Source organism: Calypte anna, chromosome Z, assembly GCF_003957555.1.
Source record: "Calypte anna isolate BGI_N300 chromosome Z, bCalAnn1_v1.p, whole genome shotgun sequence".
In the NCBI taxonomy this organism is placed as follows: domain Eukaryota; kingdom Metazoa; phylum Chordata; class Aves; order Apodiformes; family Trochilidae; genus Calypte; species Calypte anna.
In genome coordinates, this window is record NC_044274.1 from 37,212,601 (window position 1) to 37,239,730 (window position 27,130).

At 35.7% G+C, this 27,130-nt stretch overlaps 1 protein-coding gene across 2 annotated transcripts in view; it reads right to left on the reverse strand.

Annotated features, from left to right (window-relative positions):
* The window catches only part of VPS13A (vacuolar protein sorting 13 homolog A), a 94,518-nt gene extending 67,600 nt beyond the window's left edge, over positions 1-26,918 (reverse strand). For both annotated transcript variants that reach the window (XM_030466748.1, XM_030466747.1), the window contains exons 1-22: positions 26,745-26,918; positions 20,581-20,624; positions 20,032-20,074; positions 19,056-19,151; positions 18,672-18,773; positions 18,237-18,346; positions 17,844-17,903; positions 16,695-16,754; positions 16,380-16,460; positions 15,899-15,956; positions 13,772-13,899; positions 13,419-13,525; positions 12,620-12,791; positions 12,183-12,245; positions 9,871-10,006; positions 9,089-9,183; positions 8,181-8,323; positions 6,603-6,804; positions 6,399-6,513; positions 3,627-3,763; positions 2,534-2,666; positions 1,618-1,735 (exon numbers count right to left, since the gene is read on the reverse strand). In XM_030466748.1, the coding sequence (XP_030322608.1) occupies positions 1,618-1,735; positions 2,534-2,666; positions 3,627-3,763; positions 6,399-6,513; positions 6,603-6,804; positions 8,181-8,323; positions 9,089-9,183; positions 9,871-10,006; positions 12,183-12,245; positions 12,620-12,791; positions 13,419-13,525; positions 13,772-13,899; positions 15,899-15,956; positions 16,380-16,460; positions 16,695-16,754; positions 17,844-17,903; positions 18,237-18,346; positions 18,672-18,773; positions 19,056-19,151; positions 20,032-20,074; positions 20,581-20,624; positions 26,745-26,844 (2,303 nt within the window). In that variant the 5' untranslated portion in view covers positions 26,845-26,918. The remainder of the gene's footprint in view (positions 1-1,617; positions 1,736-2,533; positions 2,667-3,626; positions 3,764-6,398; positions 6,514-6,602; positions 6,805-8,180; positions 8,324-9,088; positions 9,184-9,870; positions 10,007-12,182; positions 12,246-12,619; positions 12,792-13,418; positions 13,526-13,771; positions 13,900-15,898; positions 15,957-16,379; positions 16,461-16,694; positions 16,755-17,843; positions 17,904-18,236; positions 18,347-18,671; positions 18,774-19,055; positions 19,152-20,031; positions 20,075-20,580; positions 20,625-26,744) is intronic.
* Between the last annotated feature and the right edge of the window lie 212 nt (positions 26,919-27,130).

The following is a 27,130-nucleotide window of genomic DNA, read 5'->3' on the forward strand; positions in this document are numbered from 1 at the left end:
CCAAAATACTTGTCTATGCCAATCTACACAGTTGTAGACAGTGTAGGCACTGAGAAAGAAGAAACAGCTCCAAGCAATATTACTATCTCAGTGTAAGAAAAATTTGCCAGTATCTAGAAACAGGTAGAAACTATTTACAGTCAAGTAAAGGTGTGAGAATTTGGAACACAGAAATAATATTCATCAGGGAAGATTTTCCCAGAATCTGTCTAGACATATAAACTGCCAAAAGAAGAACCAAACCTGGTAGCCAAGACAGCTAGATATGTAGTTACAAAATACCTCAACAGGTTCTCTCATTAAGGGCAGATATTCCTTAATCCAGGGTATGCCAGCATAACTTTGAGAGATGTGGATGACAAACCTACATTAAACCAAGATCCTATTATATGGCCACAGAAATAAAATTTCTCTTCCTCCGAGGACTTTTTATGTCAAAGATTGATATCTGTCTGTTATTTTTCCTTTATCTCACGTTTTCCATCAAACAGAGAAAAAATAAGGAGGGAAAGATTACAATGTTTTCTGAAATCACACGTAACAATTCAGAATCTGGCCTCTCAGACTTCCAGAAGGTGGCACTATTACACCATGCAATCGCTGCTCTGCATTCACAATCCACAACACTGGTGAGGTACATCAATTTTAGGGGTTTTTCCTGACTAACAAAATCCTACACTCTTCATAATTCCTTTATCTCATAAATGGCCTCTTGATTTTGCTGTTTGTACTAAACAGTTTTCTGCAATAGCCTAGGTCTGTTATTATGCCATTAATTTCCTGAAGCATCTTGCTAAAATCTGGATTTCAACTGTGTTAAGAATTAAATAAGCATATGCCATCTTGTGGTAACATAAGAATATCTTTCGTATTAATAACTTAATAAACCAAACTACTTTATAACACATTAATGTGCTAGCCTGCAAGTGCTTCAAAGCTGACTGGATTTTTTCAGGTAGTAGTGGCCTTATCAGATACTAGCAAAAACATACTTTCCAAAACAAATGCAAAGTTAACCTTTGCCACTTTGACTTAGTGATCTTTAATATCAAAGTTTCATCATTAATAGCAATACACATTTTCCTTTTGACTGAGTACAATTTCCATAGCCAGTAGTTTTCTTGCTAACTAAGCCCAACTGCAAACTCAGTGCATTAAGAGCAGTTTCCAGTAAGTGATCTCTAGCCCATAAACAGATGCAAAACCTAAACACAAGGAATATGACAGCATGTTACTTTTCAGAATATTTTTGTGATAATTATAAGAGCTATTCTAAATTCAGAATTTTTCTTCCTCAGTATTTCCACTGTGAACTGAAATGTGGCTATTAGATAAACCTCTAACAGGTATTAACATCTTTAATAAAATTCTTTAAAAATATACATACCTATTTTGTAACAACTAAGCATTCTATCTGCTCTTCAATATTTGGCAGCTTACTAGGTTTTTTAATTTCTCCCAAGGAGTGTATTTTATTTCAAAGATTCACACATGGCCAATGTAAAATAGTGCAAATATAATTATATCGTTTTTGTTTTGGGGTTTTTTTCCATTTTGTTTCCTATAAAAGATGTATTTTCCCATAAAATTTCAAAATATGAAAAAAACCCCACATACTTAGGCATTCTTGCATCTGTAACAACCATAGCTCTGCTAAATTCCACTTTTACATCCAGAGGCTGCAAGATATGTTGAGGTGAGTACTTCAGCTTCCGAGCCTCTTGCCAATTCTCATCTAGAAGAGTGAAAAAAAACATGTTAAATTCTGAGATTCCTTCTCATTACATATTAGACTTACTCTACCTGGTATTAGTATATATTGCAGAACTTTCAGGTGACATGGTCTCGTTTCTGGCTCTGTCAATACACGTATACTATAAAAGATCTGAACTTCAGACAGATGACTACTTAACAGTTTCTGCTACTCACATGTGAACAGCTGCCCCATCTGTGCTGCACACTTCTAAGGGCCTGATTCTCAGCATGTATGATACTGGGAGTTTAGGGTCTGGATTCCCCTCTGGAACCAAAGGCTTAAGAATTATATGCTTAACACTTTTTTGGTTCTTCCTCTTTCCATATTAAGTTGCCAAAGTACTAGAAGTTTCCTACAGTAAGGGATTCTGATCCTTTCTTTACCCTCACAAAATGACCAGTCCTGCAACTACCTGTGGATTGTGCTTTACATTCGGAGGGAAGCAAGGAATAAGCACAAAGGAAAGCAATATAAATAAATTAATTACATTGTATTTATTATGAAACAGCTAATTACATATTGTTACGCAACAATTCAAATGAGACATCTTTAAAAGTAAGGGATTTAAGTTTTGGTTGAAGGTTTAAGTTAAGGTTGGAATCTAAAGCCTAAAGGTATGTTTTGGAAGTTCCTAATATATCCATAGGACTACGTTTAGAACATGAGTTTAAGGAATACATTCCAAAGATTCCCTGCTACTTCAACTAAAAATGTAACAGGCTCATCAACCACCAAAATATTTTAATTCTTATAAAGATTACTTTAATGAAAACTTACCATGTTTGCTGTACAGTAACTGTATGCTGCTGAGCTGGATGTCAAAACTGTCATAAGCTCTTGACATTATATCTTCAATAGTGCTTTGTCCTACTTTGAGTTGTGATAAATCCGAACGACTTTTGCTTTTCATCTTAAAAACAGTCACAAAAAAGCATAAATCAATTTCAAAAGTATTCAAGACCCTCATTCTACAAATACTTGGACCTAATATAAAAAAAATTTAAAGTCCTTATTATAAAGACCCAAAATAAAAATCTAAACAAAAACATTTAACCAAAAAATAAAGAGTATTAAACCCAATTTTTTTCTTCAAGGAAATAAGCAAAATTTTTAAAATATCGAAAATCTATTAAGTTTTATACAATGTATTTTGTGTGGAATAATTTAATAAGTGACTCATATGTCAAAGTATAATTTGAGATTGTAATCAGCAGAGTAACTCTCCATGCTATATTATATGAAAATATTACTGCAATAATCAGAAACATGAAATCTACTTTAAAATCCTGTTGAATTTTGTTCTGGCATTACCTCGTTACATATATTAGTCAAATAAAATAAAAGGGAAAAGGGAGTTCATCATCAACATCATCACCATCAACATTCAATCTCCTTCCTTTTTTTCATTTTTCCCTTGCATGAAGTATCTCAAACTTACCTCTAATTTTATCCAAGTTATTTTATCAATTCACAGTATGTTTACCTTCCTTATTTTTAAGCAAACTGAATGACCAAAAGTTAACTGGTAACAAGAATATTAGTAGCATTAAGAATAAGACAACCATTTATGATATTCTAATATAAGAAATCATTAAGACATTTTCCACATAACAGTTCAAAGCATCAACAGTGGGTTTCTTTCCAGGCAAGGATTATTTAATAACAATTCTTTTGGGGTGAAAGAACCTCCTAAGAAGAGTTCAATAATTGCACCATTGACTGGAAAGCAGTTTAACAGAAATACTTAAGAGACACACTGCAAGAGAACTTTTACTTAACCAGTGCCACAAAATGTATATTAAGAAACTGAAGATCACCTAAAAGGCAATTCATGATTTTTATTAAGTTACTTCATTAGATAAACACATACCTTAAGACTACCAAGATCCAGAAGCAGTAAATTTGATGTATTGTCATAGAATCCTTTTTGTGGAACAATGATGTATGAAGCCATGAGGTCAATTTTGAGGTCAAGAACTTTCTGGGTTTCAATAACATACAACAAACCTGGAAAATAATACAATAAGTAAGCATAAATAAAGTAATCCATCCATACAGAAGCTGTGGAGTTAAATGAAGCCTTAAATGAAACTTACTTAAGTCTAACTTTAAATGAGCTGTGAATGCTAGATAACTAAATTTAATTGCAGGTATAGATGTTCTTCAGATTTATTCTAAACCAGTGTTTATAGGCAGTCTTTAAAGAAGCACTAACTACATGAAATTATGATAAGGAACAATGCTAATGGACAAGTAGAGACAGCTACATGACACATGCAAATCCAAGTAAGTTTCATACGAAGCAGAGATGCAATGAAAAAACCTGGAATGTGAACTACAAGTTGGCAGCTGCTGAGTTAGCCCACGCTGTGCTGATTGAGAAATTTAATTTTCTAGAAGTTCTTATTGGGGAGTATACAACTGCACTCACCAGACTGCTAGTTTTGTTACTACTGAGATACTAAAGATTACACTGATTCTGCTGATAAGCACCTCCATCTTGAGATTCTAAAGACCAGCAGATATAAGGTCTTAGAAAAATTCATGGAAGCTGGGAAATTCTGACCACCAGAATATTTGCGGCCAACTTTTGTTGGCTTTTTTTTTTCTTATCTGAAGAGGAGTCAATGGCCTTGCTTCAAGTTAGCATTGAAAACTGCTTTAAAAGGCAGCCACAGCTCATTAACTATTTACGAGGTGCAAGAAGCTGATGATGACAGAAGTAGAAATAACAAGTTAGGAAGATTAAAACACAACACTGATTGGTAAAAAAGCACACCCAGATTGGTAAAAAAGCAATTTGAACTGTTTCAACATTATCAAAGATTGTCCTGCCTCATGAGACCTAGGTAAGTCAATGAATAACTGGAGAGCAACCACATTTCAGGATTTGCAGGATAAAATAATTTGGATTAATATTTCAGGCATTGACTTTTTCAGTTTTCAATGCCTAGCTGTATATGTGTGATGTAGAAACTTCAAGAAAATACTTTTTTTCCTTCATTTGGGAAGAAAACATAGTTGAGTCCACAAACTGAATTCCGAGTTTCTGTAATGTGGATCAGTGGTGCTGCAATCAATAAGAATTTTGATGTAACAAGTTATATCAATTCTGCAGCTCACAGTTACCAGCCATCTCCTACTGTTTGAAAGGAAAGTGTTTAGAATCATTTCCCAAGAAGGACTGCAAGCCTGAACATATTATATTGATGTGATTCCACTTTTTTTTTTTTTTTATTCTACTTTGGATATTAGCAGTCTCTGGCAACAGAATATTCTGCAGATCAAATCTTCTTTCCCTGTTAATTTTTTTAAGTGTCAGCCAAGATTGTGCACACAATGTACAGAATAATTTTAGAAATTTCCATCATACTTCATATTTGTGAGTGGAACAAGGTTTAAGTCACTAAGCGCAACTCAAAATTCTTGAGAAAAGATACCTCTAAAGTAATAGTACACTTAGGTTATAATATAGATACACAGCATGATTTCAGATTTCCACAAAAAAAAAAACCAAAACCACAATAAATCCTGATCAGAACCGGAGTATTCAGTGGCAGTCAGTAGAAGACAACACATTTTGAATCTAAGCAAATTGTTACCGAATTAATGAACTATCATATCAACATATTCAGTATTGCTGGGGAAATAGAAAAGACACCTAACTCTGAATGGCTAATCTGACATTAGTTGTTATTAAACAGTTGAGTCAAGAACCGATGAACAGAAATGTAGCATGCCTGATTTAATTCCTGATACTAGTGTAATAAAAGCAATCAACCAAATATACATTATGATTGAATTTTGTGTAGCTCCTTTCACTTATTAACACTGAGCAGTCAGATATTTTCATGTACAGTTTAAATATTCGTAAGTTATAAATTTAAATGAGGTGGTTTTTTTTTTCTTTCTTCCATCAGCATCCTTTTCCATTCACAGTCAGAAACAGGACAGTGCACTGGAACCACTTCTGAACTAGAAACTATCACACATCCTTGCTGGAACAACTCTACAATATCTAAAAAATATTTATCATTTCCATTCACGTGTCAAAATACAAGATCTCTATAGGTAAAGAGCCAGGATGAAATGAAACCAGAGGAATTACTATAAGGCTGAGTTAATGGACAACAGATACATACAGTTTATGTGACTTGATCTGAGTCAATCCAGATCAAAATCACCATGCATCAAGGACTGAACTGGAAAACTCAAAACAAAGATAGTGTCTTGAACAGCAACAACTCTGGAAAGCATTTAGACGTTTCTTCATATTACCGATATCTCAGTATCACTTTTTAGAGTGTGATTAAACTACAGACATTAGATACTCAGATGGAAAAAATGGAGAACTTGAAAGTAACAAACTGTTTTGAACTCTGTATGGAATACAACAGAATAAATACCCAAAAACTGGCTCAAGGTATGGAGCATATTTTACAGACAAAGTTGAAAAAGACACAGACATTAAATTATCCAAATACCAAGAACAAACTTTTTGTTATGAGACTGAAGAATTCAACTTACTTAGGCATTGTGTTAGAAAGTTACAACTTGGTCCCATGCATCTCTGTAATATTTTCATATGCCTAGGATCTGGAGCTTGTCTGAATGTGCAACAATAATAGAAAGCAGCACTTGCCTGTTGATGTTTTTTCACGGAACTCCTCAAGCTTCATCAGAGTGGCTGATGTCAATTGCTCTAAATGTACATCCTTAGGAGGCCTGAAGAAATCCACTAGGCTATTTATTGTCATCTGTTAAAATAAAGCAAAAATAATACATGGAAAGTTTACTGTTAAGTAACATTTTTCAAGGTTTATAACTTATTCAAATATTTACTTACTGCATCATACACTATTTCCAGTGGCTGTGATTCTATTCTAAGCCTCTGATCTGCTTTCTCATCCAAAGGATTTGTCTCAAACATTATGCTTAGGAGTGAGGTACTCTTGTCCGAATAGACTGTTCGAGAAGATAGGAGACAGGGGGTACACTTTCCTCGGGACACTCCTGTAACTTCAAGTGAGGTAATTTTTGATTCAAATCTGCAAAGAAAGGTAAACATCATGTTAAGGTGTAATATCCAGGTACAATTGAATTGTAATATTATGATAGGTCCATGTATTTACTCTTTTCTGTTTCATTGTCCTCTGTGTCTACTAGCCAGCCTTGTGTAAACAAGAAATGAGGTCCAACCTGTTCAATTCATACACTTTTCATGAGGACAGGTGTCAGAGTAGAGAAGAGACATGGAAATGGGAATTCTGTAGCATGAGGTAACGAATTAGATGGGACAGTTTATACTGGGGAATAGAGATACAGCAGAGAGGGAGGGGTTCCAGTGCAGAGACATTAAAAAAAAACACCATGGAGAGGATCACAAGATTAATATGGGCTGCCCAGGGAGGTGGTGGACTCTCCATCCCTGGAGGTTTTTAAGAAGAGACTGATGTGGCACTCAGTGCCATGGTCTGGGAACTACGGTGGTAGTGGATCAAGGGCTGGACTTGATGATCTCAGAGGCCCTTTCCAACCCGACTGATTCTATGATTCTAATAGCATCATTAGTCTGAGGAAGTACTTCTAAGGCTTTCAGGTTTTTTTCCCCAGTAACCTGTCCACCTCTTTTACAACTCTCAGCTGAGAATCTTTATCTCCCAACATGCAAAGGACAGTGTTTCACTGTAAAATTGTAACATTTTCTTCATTTTTTCTCAGTATGATAGCATTATAGGGCCCTTTATATGCACAGAGGAACAATCAGAGAAGCTGCAAGCAAAACTTTAAAACAATATTATATATAAAACTCAGCAAGATCAGTATCATCTTCATATCATACATAAATTTTACTTCTATGCCTCCAAAGTAGAAGGGACAAGCTTTAAAACAGGAAGGCTAACCTCCCCCAGAACTTTAGTCACTACATTTGAAATGAAAATAAAATACTTCATATTGCTGCTTTTCATTTACTGTGAGCAATAACCAAGTCAAAATCATCAGTTGAGATTTCTTCTAAAAATTGAAAAGCTCAACTGAAAACCTGAGAACTTTTCAGTCATGTAAAATGACTACACACAATATGGTTACGAGATTACTTCTCTCAGATTAAGTTTCAAAAGGAGTAACAGTTACTTTTCAAAGCAAAAAATAATTCAGTAACTGAATTTTTTGTACATAGCAATGACAAAGTGAAAAAAAGGAGAAAACCTTTATTGGCACAAAATATTCTCAAGAGGAAGATAACACAATCATGGAAACAGCATCCATCCATTTTGGAGAACCATTCTGCAACTATTGGACAAAATGCAGCAGAAATTACAGTGGAAAATGGAATTTAAACATCTATGTTAGCCTTAAAATGCCCATTAGCTATCACTGACATTTTATGAGAAGCAAAATCAGTTTGATAAAGAAAGTTCACCTTATTGCTTGTGCACCTGGTCGCTGGGTAAACACTGTACTCAGGCCAGTTAATGCAAATTCTACCAGCTCAGGAGTTTGCTTGTTTTCTCGTATTGATATAGACATGCTTAATAAATTCACAGAGAACTTCATGGCTTCGTACTAGATATGCAGGAAAAACAACAGTATATTACAAAACATGTTAATATATATTTTGGTACAGCTTATGAAGAGATGAAAACTACAAATCTATGATTTGATACTATTTTCTCAGTGCTAGAAACAGTATGTATCATAGCTGGTGTAAAAGTCATTCCCAAGTAATTATTACAAAAGAATTATTAGAGTAAAAGTAGACTACACTTACAAACATCCATCTCTGATGTCTCTACACATTTCAAGATAAAGTGCCTCTGACATAAGAGCTGAAAGGCAGTCCATTGCACCAGGTATGGTATCTCACACAAATATGACTGTTAAAAAGTTGTTCTTCCTCACTACAGTCCTTCAATCACCTCTTTCCTTATATACTCACCTACTGTACTTCATCTACTATAACTCACATTTAACATTCCAGTGAATCACTTAGAATGTTATTAACAGTGCGAGTTTTTAGAAGCTGTAGGAGGATATGTGCAGCACTGCATAACTTAAACAACAATACTTACATGATTTGATTATAGCTTGAGCGAGTAAAATTTCATTCTGAACTTTTTCATAATATCCAAAGTAAGGTCTATGAACACTCTCCTGAAATTACATCTAAGGATCATCTGCTCAGTATGCAGTAATTTAAGAGTATTCAACAGTATTGAAAATAGAGACAGAACTTCAAGTTAATTTTAAAAGTTATTTCCTATCACTGTTAGATTTTTATGAGTAGATAAAGCAATGAATTGCTTGGTATCAAAGTCAGTTACAACTTACTGATTTTGGAAGGGTTGGATCCACAGCTGTTTCACTATAACCAATTGCTGCATAAAGTTTAGCCTTCTCTTCACATGTCATCAGCTCTTCAAGACCTATCACATACAAGAGGTTAAACTCATTCTAACCACCCGAAAATACAAATACTGTTAGGCACTTCCCAGTGCTTGATAGATGTATATCTTAGAGTAGATACTGTCGACATTGTTCTGAATTAGTAAAAGTAAAAACCTTGAGGTTTAAAGCAAAGTCTTGAGACTCCTAAAGCATGCTTTAAAATGCAGTTATATTTCAGGCTTGACCTACCCTATTTCCTAGCTTGATAACAACAGAAGTAACCTTTTAGATTTACTTTGTATTCTACAACCTTTAATAGGTGCCCTATGAATCAAGCACTAGTACACTGCATGAAATAACCGAATTACAAAATGAATGCAAGTAAAATTGATTACATTCCATTAACACTACTGTTTACTAGCATTTTCTTCAATTTCCCATACACAGTACACCATGCAGGCAAATGCAGAAACTGTGGCAGAAGAAAGCATAAATTGAAGACAGTTCAGAAAGACCTGAGGAAGGAATGGTAGGATACTTCTGTAACGTGCAATTAACAACTCCATCAGCAAAAAAAAAAAAACAAAAAACAAAGCTAAGAGAAAATGTAAATATCAATAATCTGATAGTCCAAACATCAAACAAATTCAGAAGTTACATTGCTAGGGACCTACTATTATAAGTTATTTTTAATAACAGGAACAAATACAAGTAATTCAACATACTTGAGCCCTTTACTTCTTGTTTTTGTTCATCCTTTTTTTCACCTGACCAGCTCCATATCCAACTAAACCAGCCACCAGAATTTTCATCCTCCTGTTTTACTCCTGGTCTGTAGATTTTAAATCCAGCCTTAGTTGCCTGAAGTTTAAAAAACACTGAATTAATTTTCTTCATGCTTCCCTCTGCATTTTCCAAATTAAAATACAGACACAAGACATTCTCTAACATATCAAAACATTATTATAACCATTTAAAAGGCAACGGTTTTTTTCAGTTTATTCTGCTAGTAGCTTTTTCAAGTACGCAGTGCATCATCAGACCAATTCTCATTTGCACAGAATCAACCACCTTTATCAACAAGAAGAACTAGTAAAAGGTAGCTGATTAAAAGTCTATAAATGTTTCTTACATAGCAGATTTTCTCTTCCACAACATTATGTAGTGCTTTACATTACAATAACGCACCTATAAGGAATCATTAAAAATACATACATAAGCAATTAAGTAGCCAGCACAGGACAAATTTTAAATTATTTTTTTTATTTATTTCAAGATAGATGGACAAAGCCATAATTTTAAAAAAAAATTGTTACTCAAGTAGTAGAATATTTACTCTAAGGAACAGAGAAAGCTATTCCTGGATCTGACACATATAGCTACAACAGTAAGGAAGCCCTACCTTCTCCTACATTCATTATTTCAACAATTAGCAGATGTCTTGTCTGATGACAGTAATGATTCCAAAACAGAAAAATGATTCCTCACAGAAAGTGCAAACTACATCCAGACTTAACCACTGAAACTTTGGCATAAGGGAGCTGTTAAGCAATCTAACAGAGTTTTCAAAACTGCAGTGGACCACAGAAGCTGATGAACGTAAGAGTTCTAGTGATAAGAATTAAAAAGTGGCCTAAGGTTTGGGATATAAAGTTCTTGCTACAAAGTCCCCAGAAAAATCAGACTGTACTTAGTTCACAAATGCAAGTTCTTGCTATGGTAGGGTAAAAAAAAAAAAAAAAGCTTAACAAACAGCAAGTTCCTTTATATGGCTTTACTCAGCATTCTTTTAAATTCATCATAGACTTAAAGCTAACTATGAGGATACCAAGCTAGTAGTGGATTTGACTCTTACAAGCCATTTGAGACCTTTTTCAGAAATGTGACCTGATATCTGTCAGACAGATTCTGACAGATAGATGGAGGTAGAACACAATTTGAAATCATTGTGATCTGATTTTCCTTACTTGGAAATAAATGCAGACCTTAGCTAGCAGACCTTTCAAGACGCTGTTCTAACACTCTTCGAATGTACAACTTAAATCTCAAACAAATGAAAATTCATTTGCTTGCAATCTACTTCTAAGCACTACAGACATCCATCCTAAAACTGACAGAAAAGGGGTCAGGAAGGCTAAATGACCAAACCTTTTAGAAGGTTAAAAGAAGTAGTAAGTTTAAAAGGGCACACTGGAGAAAATAAGAATAAAACTATACAAAAAATTCTCTGGTATCTCCCTTGTCTTGCAAAAAGAAATAGGAAAAAGATAGAAGTAAAAGAAATGATATGGTACAAGATCAAACTATGCAAAAATTAAATGAAAATGAAAATTACTACAAACCAAAAAACCTCTTCTCATGAAAAGCACTTCAATTCAGCCAAACTGAGCAGGAGGGACATGAATGTGCCTCTGATTCAGTAAAAGTCTGAATAATGATCACACATGTAGAGGAAAAGTCACATTTATGGAATCCTATATCTATCTATCACCATATCTATCTATCACTGCAGCAATCATGATCATACAATAGAGATACTAAAAAATCAAATAAACCAAATTTCTTTAAAGCTGTGCCATAAGAAATGACTGAAGTTTATGAAATTTAATTATCAAGAAATTCTTCCAGTTTCAAAACTTCATATTCTGTTTACATTTAGTCACACCAACTATTAATGTAGAAAGACCACTTCATAGACTTCAGAAAAATTCTACCGATTTCCCTTCAGTCTCCTGGAATGATGCTCAGACACTCCACTGAAAACTAAGCAGTACACTAACATAGGAAAAAACAGGCTAAGAAACTAAGTGTTATTAAGGAACTTATTTCAGATCAGTTATTCTGAAGGAGTAGTATATGAAACTAATTACAAGCTGAAACTAACTATGCCTTAAAATAACAAACATGAAATACAAGGATAATAGCAAGGCTGTATGATAAGCAATTCAATCATTAGAACTAAAATGTGTCAGCCTAAAATATTCCACAACCTCATACTGCAGTTATCCTTAGACTTGCTTAAATGGTGAAATTTTACCTCAACTTCTGCTTGTTGCCTTGCAAGAGTGATGTTAAATATATCCAACGTCTTTTCAAATTCCTAGAAAGGAGGTGGGAAGTTATTTTCTGGCAATGGCATTTGGTTAGATATCATGGCTTGGTTTTACAGAAAAATCACAACACACAACTCCTTCAGTGCAAGCCAAGTTAATGTATTCAAGATGAAAAAAAAAACCAACAACCTTGAAAAGAAAAGCACATCAGTTTAAGCTTCTTCTTCACTGCAGTTAAAAGTTTTTTAAATTACCTAATGTGTTTGTTAATGTTACTCACAGACAAAGGTACTGCAGAAGTTGCAAGTCTGCCCTCTGAAAAAATTATTTTATCTTAATATAGATATAGGAACATGTAAACATTTAATCTAAGAAAACAGCGGATGTACAATATTTAAGCCTTTAAGAGAAAAGGGCTAACCTCCAGTAATTTTAATATTTCTTCATTAGGTTTCTTTGTTGTTATCTTTGTTTTATACATGTCTCTGTAAGTCTTCACTTGTTTCCTATGGTGCTTAATATGTTCCCATGACCACATTTGGAGCTTAGGTTGAACATTTACTTCAAGGATACCAAAAATAACATATTTCCACCTAAAAGCAAGGGAAAATTAAGTACAGTTTACATTTGGTATATTGAAAAGATATGTAGACTCCCACTAAGGGTGACTTCAGGTTGGCAAAGTATCAGCATACTTCTGATCAGCAGAGGAACCTAAGGATTTTAAATTTTTCCACACAAAGCTGACCAGTTGCTATTTCCTAGAATTAAAAAGCAACCTTGTATAGGAAGAGCCCATAAATCTGTGCTCGTGTGTGTGAATATTCAAAACATATTTGTAAGTCATCTGAAATCTGCCATCTGTGTTGAAAAGGTTTACCTTTCTACATAATAGCAACATTTTTGTAATAGCAACTAACATATAAACAGGAATTTTTCATCAAAACAGCATTAGAATATTAAAACACCATCAGACTTAATTTTCTGGTAACGGTCTTTAAGATAGCAAATGCAGCCTTTCGACAATTGTGTCCTCATCTGTGTCTTCAGTTCCTCCCCAATGTTTTTTTAACACTCACAGCTTAAGAAAAACAAAATCCAAATATCAGACTTTATTTCAGAAGGAATTTAGTTCTAACCTTCCTAAGGAAGAAAAATCCCCGGGTAATTATTTCTGATGAATAACTAAGAAACTGTTTACAAGATCTGAGGTGCCTTACCATGTCTTGGCATTGTTGTGCAAGGGCACATCAGGTCTGTACTTCCTGTATGGCAGATTCCGAGTCATCATATCAATGGACTCAAGAAGCTCCATAACACTGAAATACTAAAACAAACAAAAACAAAGAAACAAAAAAGAATCACACAAAAAAATCCAAACTGTTACGATCTTTCCGGGAAAAATGTGAGTCAAGATTCTCTTCAAAAAGAAAATAATTTACAAAGAAAAATAAGACTAAGAAGTGAAATAATTCTGCATGCTTATTCTACAATTTGAGAATGCTTTTCTTATCATTCTTGCAAAGTAACTTTTTAACCACACTATATATAACTTCAGAAAAAGAACTTATACCTGTGGCTTATTGAATTCAACAGTTATATCCTGTAAATTTACATCCAAATCCATTTTTGGTGATGAAAAGTCAACATCAGATCGAGGATTCATAAGGAGTTTGGCTTTAGCTGTAATTGGGCGAAATACTAAAAAAAAAGAAGTTGATATTAAAAATGCAATTATTTAAGACTGTCATAAATAATACATAATACTTATCAGTTCAACTTTCACCAGATCATTCATTTAAAAATGCTAGACTTGAAAAAAATTAACCTCATCAACACATCTTAAAATAAAATACAAGCTATACTCAATTTCCAGTTTCATCCTTGGCAATATCTGTGGAAAAAATATTCAAGGATTATTTCCTCTAAATTTCCTATATTCCAGTATTACATGGCATATATTTCAATTAACAGTTTATATTTGCAACAAATCTGATATTTTGGCAATGATATAAGGCACTTACATCTTGAAATAGTTTCAAACATAGCACTTACTTCACTATAACAAGTCATTAGATATGGATATTTTTTTTTAATGTTGCCAATGTTTTAACGCTGAAAACTTATACTCAAAGCAGTGGATAAATCCAAACACTGCACATTTCTAAACCCAGTCTCAAAGAAGCATAGGAAAAGAATCAGTAAATATCTTACGTAAGAAAAGCACATTCCATGAAAAATATTTAGAGCAGAAATATTCTGTTTCACTATTTGGAAATATCAGACATTGAGCATGGTCTTCAGAAGCCATATTCAGTGCAATTTTCCCATGTTTTGGCAACTGAACCAGCAATAAGAATTTGTATATTACTTGAATTTGTGTAACTCATATTTTTATCAAATAAAATTCCTTTGACTACGACAGAAATACTGACAGACCATATACATACCAAATATTCTAAATTCACTGAAAGATTTATAGAGGTGGCAACAGATATTTATGTAAAATGAAACTATATTTACACTAACTCACCCTTATTTCATTTTAAGCCCTGTATTTCTTGTGTTTATTTCACTTTTATTTCCATATTTTATGTGCTAGCATTTCTGTTATTTTTCTTCCTAAGCTTCATTTCTCAACCTACCTGTGTTAGTCTTAAGTCTACACTTAGATCAAATGACTGAATGAAGTCTTTGTCCTTACTACCTTCCTATCAACGTCTAAATCTAAGTTGTTCCAGGGGAACCAGATTTTTTCATTTCCCATAGACTACTAGAATGATGTTATTCTTTAAATATCAGTGTCTCTGATGGCACTATTGGATTTTAAGAGTGTAATTCTGAATTCAGCAATTTTGCATACAACTATTTCTAACTTCTCTGTAAAGACTTAGACAGCTCATTATGTGTAAACTTAGTTTCCCATTAAGAGTCAAAGCCAGCAAATGAAAAAGATGGATAAAAAATCAGAATAAATTACTAAAGAGTTCTCCAGCAGTCAAATAGACACAAAAGATCTTATTTGTTTCAGGCAAAGGCAGAAAGAAAAACCCATAAAACTAATAATGCCCTTTTTAACCCTGACTACAGTGAACTTGGATTTGCTTATTAGACAATTAGTGAGTCCAAAGACCATTCTGCCTTGTAAACACTTACTAGACAATCACACAAATGCATATAAGAAATAAAAACCACAGGTAAACAATCACCACGTTTGAGTGGAGGCAATGCAACTTTTGAAGTAGGCAGCATGGCAGCACTTCAAAAAAAAAAAAATGTTGATGTTTCAGAGTTAAGTGATTACTGTTTCCACCTCCAAGGAAAAGATACACTTCACATCAGGAAGCTGACCTCAAAAACATTAGTCTGTTACTGGAATCAATCTTATTTGTACAGCTTGATAGATGAAATATTACTGCTGAACTTCTTAAAAAAAGGATTTATCACTGGATGTGAAAAATGAGGACCTATATGTGTCTTTCCATTAGTGTGATACATGACTCAAATTTTAATCAAAGTTTTTTTAAGGCAACAGATGTGATATAGCATTCAATGTCAAAGAGACAGTTATTTCTACAAAAGAATTGAATTGTACTCCTTACTAACATTTTTGAATAACAGCCAAAGTAGCAACCTCTGAGAAGCATTAAATATTAGAAGTATACATGCATATTACAAATACAAATAAAATACCACTTACCAAAATCATAACCTTCTGGAATGACATTGTGACAGGCAACTCCTTGTTTTAAGTTAACCTACATTCACAATGGAATTAAAAACAAGTTGCATTTTTAGTTCATTATAAAGTTTTAAAACATAAAATATTAGTATTTTAATAAGCTTCAAGATAATCCCTCTGATACACAGGACAGCTCAAAATATTCATCTATGTCTTAAAGAGAATAAGACTTCTATTTTTAGATAATAAATCTACTGAACACTATCATATATTGTGTTTCCTTTTGTAAATGGTAAAGGACATTTTTTTTAACTCCCCCAGATAGGTGTTGCATTTCCTTCACCAAAAAAACCTTAACTTTTACTACTTTTCCTCAAAAGGTTATCAATAAGCAGACAGTTCTCCAGGACGTTGACATAAATGGAAGGAGAACTGAATGTGAAGCATGTTTCACGGTATGAACGAGAATACTCGATACATTACCTCATGCTTTACTTACCAGTGATTCTTCACAACCACCATGGTAGAACATCTCTGATTTCACATTCCAGTAAGCAAAAAGGTTATCGAGGCGTACAAGCTGAAAATGCAACATATGTCTGTATTAGTACATACAAATTCCAGATTAATAAACTTGATTCCACAAAGACTGAATGAATAAAAATATACAGAATGTTCCTTACAGGCTAGGCATCCTTCTACTTTACAGCTTAAACAATTATGCATTTTTTTTGGTACCACTTTCTGTGGAATGAAATTTAACTGAGCATGTTTTATTAACAATTCTTTCTTTAGCATGCAGTTTATCTTGTACCTTGTGGAACAACTTGGCAGTTTCATCATGTAAACATGGATTCCAATTCTTATCTGAAGTCTGAAATTAAAATTAAAGGAAGTTATTCCAGTATTTACAGTACATCAACATTTCATCATATCCTCATAATTAAACTCCATTTAACATAATACGATAACCACCTTCTGATTTAAAATTATTACGCCATTTTTTTAAAGTGGAAACTTGATAAGGTTTCTTTCTCCCCAACAATACACATATGTATGTGCAGTGACTGACAGGCTTGTACACAAGAACCGAAAGTTCTTTAAAATTCTGTTTTCAATATTGCACAGTTTCCCTTTACACCAGTATTATTGTAGGCATGGTCTTTGGAAAGAGAGGAAAAAAGTTATTAGAACTCTCATATAATTCTGAAAGTGGTGTTTTAGTTTGAGCCCAACAGAAACTTGGGACTTTTTCAAGGCTAATATGCATTTCCAGAGTGAAACAGTAAGAATATTAAAGGTTTCGTTCTCTGTGCGAAACTATTTAGGGGAAGGGGCTGGCAAAAACCTTAAAACAAGTGTTCAGAAGACAATTATTTCATTCAAGAAAGTAACATTTACTTATATTTTCTTTAAAATTATCAGCTATGTAGCCAAGGCTACTGACTCAAACCAACTCAGCAGAATCAGCATAGTGCTGATACTGGGTAGTTGTCCAGAAAAAAAAGTCAGCAGTCCATTAAGGCTGTTATTAGCACTTTTAATTGGAGCTTGCAGATCAAAAAAATGGGCTCCAGTATGAAGCAAGATGTTAAACATTATTATTTTTTTTTTAGATTTTTTTTTTCTCCAGTAACTTCCTTTCTTGGAGCTCACAGCACTTTCAGTAAAATATTCATAGATTCTGAATAGCCCAAAGTCACGAAAGTGTGGTACCTGACAATCACAAAGTGCAACATGCAGAAGAAACAAGAATTTCCTCCTAAAGGTTTAACACTATCACTATCTTTAATGGAACCCCACCACAACATTTAAGCTGGATTTGATAAACCAAGCAGTTACCAGCGAGCATTCGTGATGATTACAGCTATATATTCATTAGTCAGTACGTTACCAAAGAGCACAATATAGCTTAGCTCATCAGTATACATCAACATGCTTTTTAGATGAAAAATAAAATTACCTGCAAACTCAGATTCTGAAGTGAAATCCCAAATGACAAGGGGTTATTCCGATTCGTGATCTAATAGGGGGGAAATAGCAGGGGGAAAATAACAAAACAAGGATCACGCTGTGGCTCTGAATTTAGATTTGGAAGTAAGCATTCCCAACAATACATACACACATATATACAAAAATCTGACAAATGTATCTGCTGTGTACCCAACAATATACTTATAGATAACTTTATGCTTTTGAAGAATACAATTCTTTTTTTCAGACTACGAAATTTCCAAAATTTTTCACTAGGATTCTCTCAATGTTGAAAGCAAACATTAGAGAAGAAATCAGACAGGTTCCTAATTTCATGTTGCAATGCACAAACCTTTATGTCAAGACAGACAAAAGTACTTACATCATCTTCATAGCGAATATGGATGTTGGATATTTTCACCTGAAGATTTTTGATGACCTGAGTGACTAGTTTTTCTACAAAAGTGTCTTGTTTCTCTTCTTTCACTTTATCTAAGTTAAAGGAAAATAATTTATTTTGTTTGCATCAAAGTTTTTTTGAAACTACACCAGAGAAGACAATAACATCATGAAGCCTGTATCTCTCAGTACTGAAATTTTCTACTACGTTGTACTCTAGTCATAAGAAAACATGTCCTTTCAGAATAATCAATAAAACTTATATGTTCACGCTAGACACCAAAAAATCTGTTACAGGTCTCTAAGTATCAAGAGGAAAACTGGAAACTGAAACACTTTAAATTATAAACACAGCACTTTTCCAGGCTAAAATATAGAAAAAACCCCAGCACTGCTGATTAGCTGTTCCTGCTCTTACCTTGGTCAGCTATTTTTTGCTTTGCTTCTTCTATCCTTTGCAATTCCCTTTGTCTTGCTTCCAGATGTTGCCTGGCTTCTTTTTCAGCATCATATTTTATGCCTAAATACAGAATATAATCAGGTGTGATACAAAAAAATTTTACAAGTTCTTGAAAGATGCTATTTCAAAAGGTCTAATTTTCATAGCTTGTTAATAGTTACATAACAGCAAAAAAAATTAGGTGACTAATGTAATCTACTGAAAACACTCCATTCCCATTATCTAATTGTATTTGCTACAAGTATATACTAGGAATAAAGCTCATGAAAACAGTATCAACCCATTCTAGGCACTTATGAAATCCCAAAATCTATATTCACTTTTTTGTCTACATTTACTTACTGGCTGTGGGCACAATAAGCAAATACACTCCATCAAGAACTGCCTCAACAGGTTGAGTATAAAGGTTTTGCCACGGAATCTGTAGGTTAAGTTGACCTACAAACATAAATGAAAAAGGCTGAGGTATACAGTGAATAACTGAGTGAAGAAAAAAAGTGTTTAGAAAAGTAATCAACATTAACGAAGAAATATCCGAGAAATTATTATACTGGATATAAAAAAAGAGTACACTGAAGCACATGCCTTTTGGGTTGTTCATTTTACACAGCACACAAAAGAATATGAAGCGAGTATTTGCATTAACAGAACTACTAAGTGTACAGGTCCTCTCTTTACTCCTTCGAACTGTATTTCTTCTTCATAAGAGCAACCTCTCCCTCCTTTCAAAGCAGCAGCCTCGTAAACATGATAAGCACGATGGTTACATTATCAGTCAATTTTGCAAGTCAAATTCCTGCAAAACCAGAATTTTAAAAATACATATTTTTCTTTCCCTTTCTGTGGCAAAAATTCTTGAAATCAGTGTTTTGTGAACACGGAGACTCTGAGGTTACAGCATCTCTTCACACAACTGACAGTTTTAAGAAACTACAAAATCACTAACTTTTACAAGACAACCAACTTGCAATGAGGAAACTTTCCATATTATCAAAAACAGGGAAGAAGGACAGAAAAGGAAGTGGAAGACAAAATCAGCTGTGGAGTCTTAAGACAAGGGATGAGATTCAGTCCTGCTCATTAATTACTCATCTATGCTGTGTTGGTTTCTTTTCTCATTAATATTGAAATGATTAGACAAGACCAGTGTATTTTAACATTACCATCTCAGCTCATGAAAAGGACAAACTTCAGTGTACAAAGCATGAAAACCAAAGAAACTAGGAATGTTACTTGTTTAGGATACCTACAGCTATTTGCAAGAAAAAGCAGTGTATTTAGTGACTCCATCATTGGCGTATGATAAAATATAACTTACCAATATGTCCTGCTTTAACTTTAAATGGCACATCCAGCTGACTCTGAAAAAAAGTGTTTTAGAGCATGTAAGCTAATTTCAGCAACTCCCATACCCCCATAGAGGGGAAAAAAAAGATTATGATAAACTTAACAACAATTTACCAAACACTGAAAAAATCTAATTTAACGCAATGGAACAAACAAGGGCTTGGTTACTGTTTTAAACTGGTAAGCCACGCTTGGGCAAATACATTCCCAAAGATAAGTTTCTAGCTCCACAAGCTACAAGGGAAAAAAAAAAAAAGGCTTTTCTTTTGTATTGCTTTTGACCAAAATGCACATTCTTTTAGAAACTTCTAGGATTTTTCAGTTTTAGGAATTAAAAAAAAAAATTAAGCCAGCATACACCTTCAATTTTAAACCCAATCCCAAATTAATTAGACAAGCCACACAAATGCACAGAAAACAAAAGATTAGGTTTTCAATTAAAAGATAAGAAACAGCATGTACAACCCGAAACATTGTTCAAGAATAATTTTTGAAAACAGCTTTAATTTCACTAGCTTACCAGTGCATTTTCCTTTATCTCAAGATTCTTCAGTGCCACAGCACCTAAAAAGCAAAAAAGCCACCAAGAAAAACGACAATAAGCGAAGTAATAGTGATATATGCTGAACATCACAAAATCTGATTGAATTGTCACTGACTTGTTGTTCTTCAGCTCCTTGCTGTGGAAGACAACCAAAGACTACACGACAAATACCCATAAAAGATTATTAAGAACACACCTTCATGCTAAAAGAAAACATCAGAGATTTTTCTCCTGGAGCTAGCACAACCATAGAAAAGAACCCAAGATTCCTCCAAGTAAAAATGTTGGAAATTGCAGTCACATTTTGTAATGATCCATTTCAAAATTAAAGGTTTGCTTTTTTTTTCACACCCATCTGCTTGCTGTGCTTTTGGAAAACTATCAGTATTAAATTAAGAGTGGATTTTTAGCCCTGGAAAGATCTTACTTTTGCAAGTTACATTTACTTATAAAACTTCACAAAGGAAGTATTTCAGTAAATCTAATTATTAAATTTAAGTCTATTTTTGCCTTAAGTCAAAAATGAATTCAGTTCCCTGTAAACACAGAAAATCTGAATTACAAGGTCTGTTTTTACAATGTATTTAGCATTATACACCTGCCATAACAAAGGAACATTGGAAGGGACTAGGAAACTCATCACTTAAAAAAACACACATAGTCAGAAGCCATGTCTTCTGCAAATTCTGCAAGAAGGATGGAACACCTCCAGTGAGTGCTTTTGAATTAGTTATATGGTGTTAACTCATGCATATGGAACAGACATCTGACACTGCTGAGCAGAGGCATAAACAAGTTTCAGGAAACCAGAAGCAGATTAGAGGCCTGGAAAGGAATACAGCTTGAGACTGCAAATGAAGATTTAATTGACCCAATAAGCTTCCCTTTTGGAGATTTAAGTTAGAAATGGACAAATGTATGGGGAGACAGGAGCTCCAACTGCAAGAAATATTCTTGCAGTATTGGTGGAATTAAACTGCTGCTCAAAGTCCTACTGATTTTCATTATATGAAAGACACACACGCAAAAACCCCCAACCTTTACATCTCCCAGAAGACATTAATAATTGCCTTCATGGCAAGTAATTGCAATGGTATAAAGATCAAAGGTGCAGGTTTTTAACCAAGTTACTTTGCATGATGTTATTCTTGGACCTCGGCTGAGACATGGTAAAAAGGTTCAGAAGCAAACTCTAAGGATACTTCATCACAAGTGAAGCAGTTAAACTGGGTTTAGTTTTTCTCACTTTCACTATCACTAAAGTAAACATTGCCTCTCCTTTAGCAAGGGTTTGGCACATGCCTCATTAGAGCTGAGGCACAGTAACTTAAGCTTCAATAATTTAGCAGCCCTAATGCTCCTACTAACAAGACACTACAAAGTGAGCAAGGACTATTACGTCAAGCACTGACAAACTATGTATTGTGATGGAGAACTATAGGTCATTTTAATTGAGCATATAACAATGGCAGAGAATAAGCATGGTATCAATAATGTTTTAAAAAAGGCTTTGACAATTCTACGTTAAATGTTAGAATTCAGAAGTGGGGTAAATACTTCTTCACCATTTTTCCTATGCTTAGGATTTTACAGATCCTAAGTTTAAAGGTTTTAGTTAATGTCATAATAAAAAACAGAAATTATCAGAACTTTAAACACCTCAATTTCAGTATAAAATTACTCAAACACATCCTGTAAAACATCACAGTTCACTTACAAAACCTTGGTTGAGGGTCTGACCATAGTGAACACACTCAAAAGAACCCAACAGGCTACTACTGAGGCACTATGTTTGTTGTATTAACAAAACTATTCTTTTTCTTACACTTGAGAGTGCAAGAAAGAGATTAAGTAAACATTCTTGCAAGTAAAATTGAACTATTTTCAAAGCTACCATACCTCAGCTAGTGACCAACTCTAAAAACAATTTGAAATAGTTATTTATCATGTTCTCCTTCATTGGCAAAACTTAGTCTCTATCACACCTGGCTGTTTCACTTGCAATGAAATATAACTCCATGTGCAATTGTACCGAATCGAGGGAGGGAAGCCCTTACAAGCAGCAGCAGGAAAACTAGGGAACAAAGGCCTGCTACAGGACATAGCATGGGGAAACTGAATGTTTCTTGTTTTAAAGACAGAAAAGCATCCAGACATAGCACCATCTGATGGATTAAAAATCGCCCAACTATGCAACCTTGTATATACAAGTAGTTGGAGTTGTATAAATACGTCTAGGTAAATATGCAGGCTAGCAGCCAAAACATTTCCAAATACCTATAGCACAGTCTGGGATTTATTTAGGATATGGTATAAAACAAATTCTTAGCTCTGCTGACTTCTGGACATTGTAAATATTTCAATAAAATCAAACATCTTCAAAAATTCTGGAATAAGTAGGTTTATAGTTTTAATTTTAGATGCTTACAATAAAGCTATTTTAAAATAAGCTAATTAAAGCACACAAATTTGAGTTCACAAACTACCATCTACCACCAAGGACTCAGATCAAAACAAAAGTTAACACTCAGTAAAATATTTTACCAAAGTGGCCTAATTCAGTCGAAGTTGAAGAGGGAGGAGAAAACTAATCCACATAAAAATCCTGAAGGTTTAACCTATGTATTTATCACATCTCTGCTGTCTTGTAAATAAGAACGCTGGGGTAAAGAGTGGAGGGAAGAGGGTGGAGAAAGGGAAGCAGAAGAGAGGAAGAAAGATGAAAAATCAGTAGTCACCAAAACCTAAAAATGCCTCAGCTGATAGCTGACCAGCACCTAAGACTCCTTATCACATATTTTACCACAATATCTGCATTCTAAGCAATAGCATTCTTATCCTGTGAACCCCTTTGACCATGTTACACAAGCTGCTGCCTTTGACAGTCATTTCCCACTTGTGTTCATGCTTGTTTTTTTCCTGCTTTAGCACATCTTCTTAAGACAAGCTCTAAATCTATGAGGATCAGAGTGTCCCTGCTGATAACATCATAAAATAGGCCATGAAACCCAGCAGAAACTACTAGATATCTGAATTGTTCTGTCAAGTCAAATTACTAGTATCTATAAAGGGGGAATTGCACAGCTATATCCTTGCGCCTGCTGTACAGGGAAAGGTTCATAAAAACAATGTAGTCTTTTACTGGAATAACAGATGTAGCTAGGAGAAAGCAGACAAACTTTTTTGGGTGGTTTGCCTTTTTGGTTTTGTTTCCTTGGGTGCTCACAAACTTTTTTTCAGTTATCTGCCCATATCATCCTACCAATCTACCTGCCCCAGTAAGGACATCAGCTATTCAGAAACAAGTTGCATTATGTAAGATATTCTTGAGACATTATTTAATAAGTAGGTGTGACAAATCAGTGGAGAATTAAGTATCTTGGAGGGTCTTTCAGACACTGAATGAAAAGCTACTTGGATTTAGCTATGAGAAAACAGCAACACCATGGACCTTGGAGAAACAATTGTTTGGTCTCTCCCACTGTCTCGAAACATCAAACACAAGTCACTTCTTAAAGATCACTGCCAACATCTCACATTGCTTCAGCCATTTCTTCAGATATTGAAGTATAACTTCATTAGGTCTAGACCATTAAAAAAATATCTAACTTATCTAAACACCTTGCCTGGTTTTCTAAGCCAAGTAGTTACACATTTGTTAACTTACCACATTGAAACTATCTTTTAAAGTGAAGATCACAACAAGAGGGGATTTAAAACATCACCCTTCCAGCATCATCCATCCAGTAACTTTCCATGATGAAACAACAGTAACATTTTATTTTGCTTCATACTAAGGGAGTTTTTAAGGAATATTATTATAAGGAATATTATATTATTTTCTGACCCTGGGTCTTACATGTTCAAATTCACTTTTTTAAACTTAAATAGGTTGTCCTACATTATCCTTTCTGCATTGCCTTTGATGTTTCAGGTCATTCACTTCTTGGAACTGCCTGTTTCCTGACATTCCATTTTTCTTTTGTATTGAGATTTTGCATTTTTACTCTTAAATGTGAAGGTGAAGCAAGCAACAGACTATGTAGAGAAAAAAGACCTACTTTTTTTTCTAGTACAAAGGCATTGTACTAAGCAAAAGGAACTCAGTTTCAAGAAAAAATGCACCAAAGCGTCTAAAATATGAAACTACAAACTACTTGAAGAGGAAATCATTAAAAAAAAAAACCAAACAGAACCAAGTTCCACACGCATAAAAATATATGACAGCTGAATGTTAAAAGTAAAAAGTAAACATAGCTGACACCTATTTAGTGGGGGTTTTTTTAATTTATTTAAGTGAGAGAGTTAATCTGCATCTAGTCTGATAAGAATTGCCTCATGGAAGCAGATGCTGCCCGGAGTAACCACCAGCAACCTACAGAGCTGGAAAAACAAGCTAACAAATTTTTCCCTTTCAGAAAGGTATAGATGTTGCCCAACATGTTTACAGAACATTCCATATTTTACATTAAATATTTTGCTTGCTCTCCTTGAATAGAAACCTCTATGAGAACTGAAAAACTTGTTAAGTACACAAATCAAACAATTAGTTTGACAATTTTTTGCTTAAAGATGTAGTAACTGAATCCTTTCAAGTAAAAGGGATATAATCTGTAATAAAAATGCTACATTGGGCCTTACTGCTACAGATCAAGGACAACTCTCCAGACTTTAGATGTGCTGCTACAGTGTTAAAACTCCATATAGAGACTAAACTTTGCAAAGATCCTACAAATGCTTTGACTAGCTGGAAGAAAATCACTGCAGGGATAAAACCAAGGAAGGATGCCATTTCAGAAAACAGAACCGTGAAGCAAAAATGTCCAGGATGCAAAATATTCCAAGAAAAGCCTCAAAAATTCATATACATGAGTAGCTAAGAATGGAACTGTAGGTGGGGAATGCCTCGAAGATCCTCTGTACCTGCAGACATATGAACACACACGTAAAAAACCCTACACCTTTGTGTTTGTTTTTGCTGATGCAGCTGACACCTGGAATGCACTTCCAAAACTAAACCATGAGTGGTCACTGCACAAGCATCTATTAATCGTATGATCCTTATTCTTCTTATGCTACCTTACTTTGCTCAGACATATTGGAAATAGAGACCCTTGTCAGGGTTTTCTTGCTCGTACATTACTGAAGGGGCCTCACGGCAGCACATTCAAACAAAATACGTTCCTCCCTTTGGAAGCCGTGTGGTATCTTACTTCTACAGACTATTGATGCCTAGCACGGCTGGCCATTCCTTCTGCAAGCACCTAAGCTCTGTTCCTAATTCTCAAATGTTAGAAAAACGAAAGCTATTCTAGACCTACAGACTATAGGAAAAATAAAATAAAACAAAATATAAAATATATAAAATAAAATATATAAAACAAAATTAAATTAAATTAAAATGTCACTGCTGTCTGCAAACAGGCGACTGACTGACTTCCACCAGCACGCCACCACTGACAGTAGCAGCTATTAAAACCCTGAGAGTTTATTTATTTTCAGTTTCTAATTTCCAGGCACGTAAATCGCCAGCTAGGGCAGCTCAGTTTCGCACTCGCCCCACACCGGGTCAAGCCCCAGCTGCCCGCCCCGCCCGCCCCAAACTTTTCCACGAGTGCCATGAGCACCGCGCGGAGCCCACACCCGCAAGCTCTCCAAGCAGGCAGGAAAAGGCTGCACGGGCAGCTCCACACGGAAAAATAAAACCCAGGCAGCCAGTCAAGCGTTTTAGCCAGGTTTTTCTTTCCCTGGGTTAGCAGATCCTCCCGCCGCCGCAGCAGACTGCTCCACGGCCCCCGCCGACACCTCCTCCCCAGCCCGGCCGCCCCCAGGGCTATTTTTAAGCTGCCGGGCAGGTGGAGCGGCGGCAGAGGGGCCGGGCAGGCAGCCCACAGCGGCGTCGAAGGGCGCGGCTCGGCCCTGGCCGGCCTGGTCGGGCGGACAGGGGACACCACCGCCCCGGCCTCCTCCCTTGGGCGGGCGGGCGGCGGCTCCGAGCCCAACCACGGGGCAAGCGCCGCGGGGGCGCTGAGGGTGACGAAGGTGGGAAGGGGGGCGGGCGGGCGAGAGTTGGAGCATGCGGCTCGGCAGCGCGGCAGGGCCGGCCAGCGCGTCCTCCCTTCGGCGGCGCAGCCCCGTACCTCCCCAGATGCCCAGCTTCAGCTGGGAGCTGTCCAGGTTCACCACGTAGTCGCCGAGGAAACGGTTCAGGACGTCCACGACCAGCGACTCAAACACCATCCTGCCGCCCCTCCAACACCCGCGGCGGCAGCAACACCGCCGCCGCCGCCACCACCCCGAACCCGCTTCCGGCCTCGGCCCCGTCCCCTGCCTGGGCGCGGTCCCGCCCCGCCTCGCCCCGCCCCCCGCACGGCACCGCCCGCCCAGCCGCCGGACCCGCCTCCCCTGGCGCAGGCGCCGCGGGCCGGTTTTCCGCGCGCAGGCGCAGTCTGACGGTGCCGGGTGAGGGTGTGGGGCCCCGCAGAGTGGGGGCTGCGGGGAGCGCCCGGCAGCGGCGGGAGGGGCG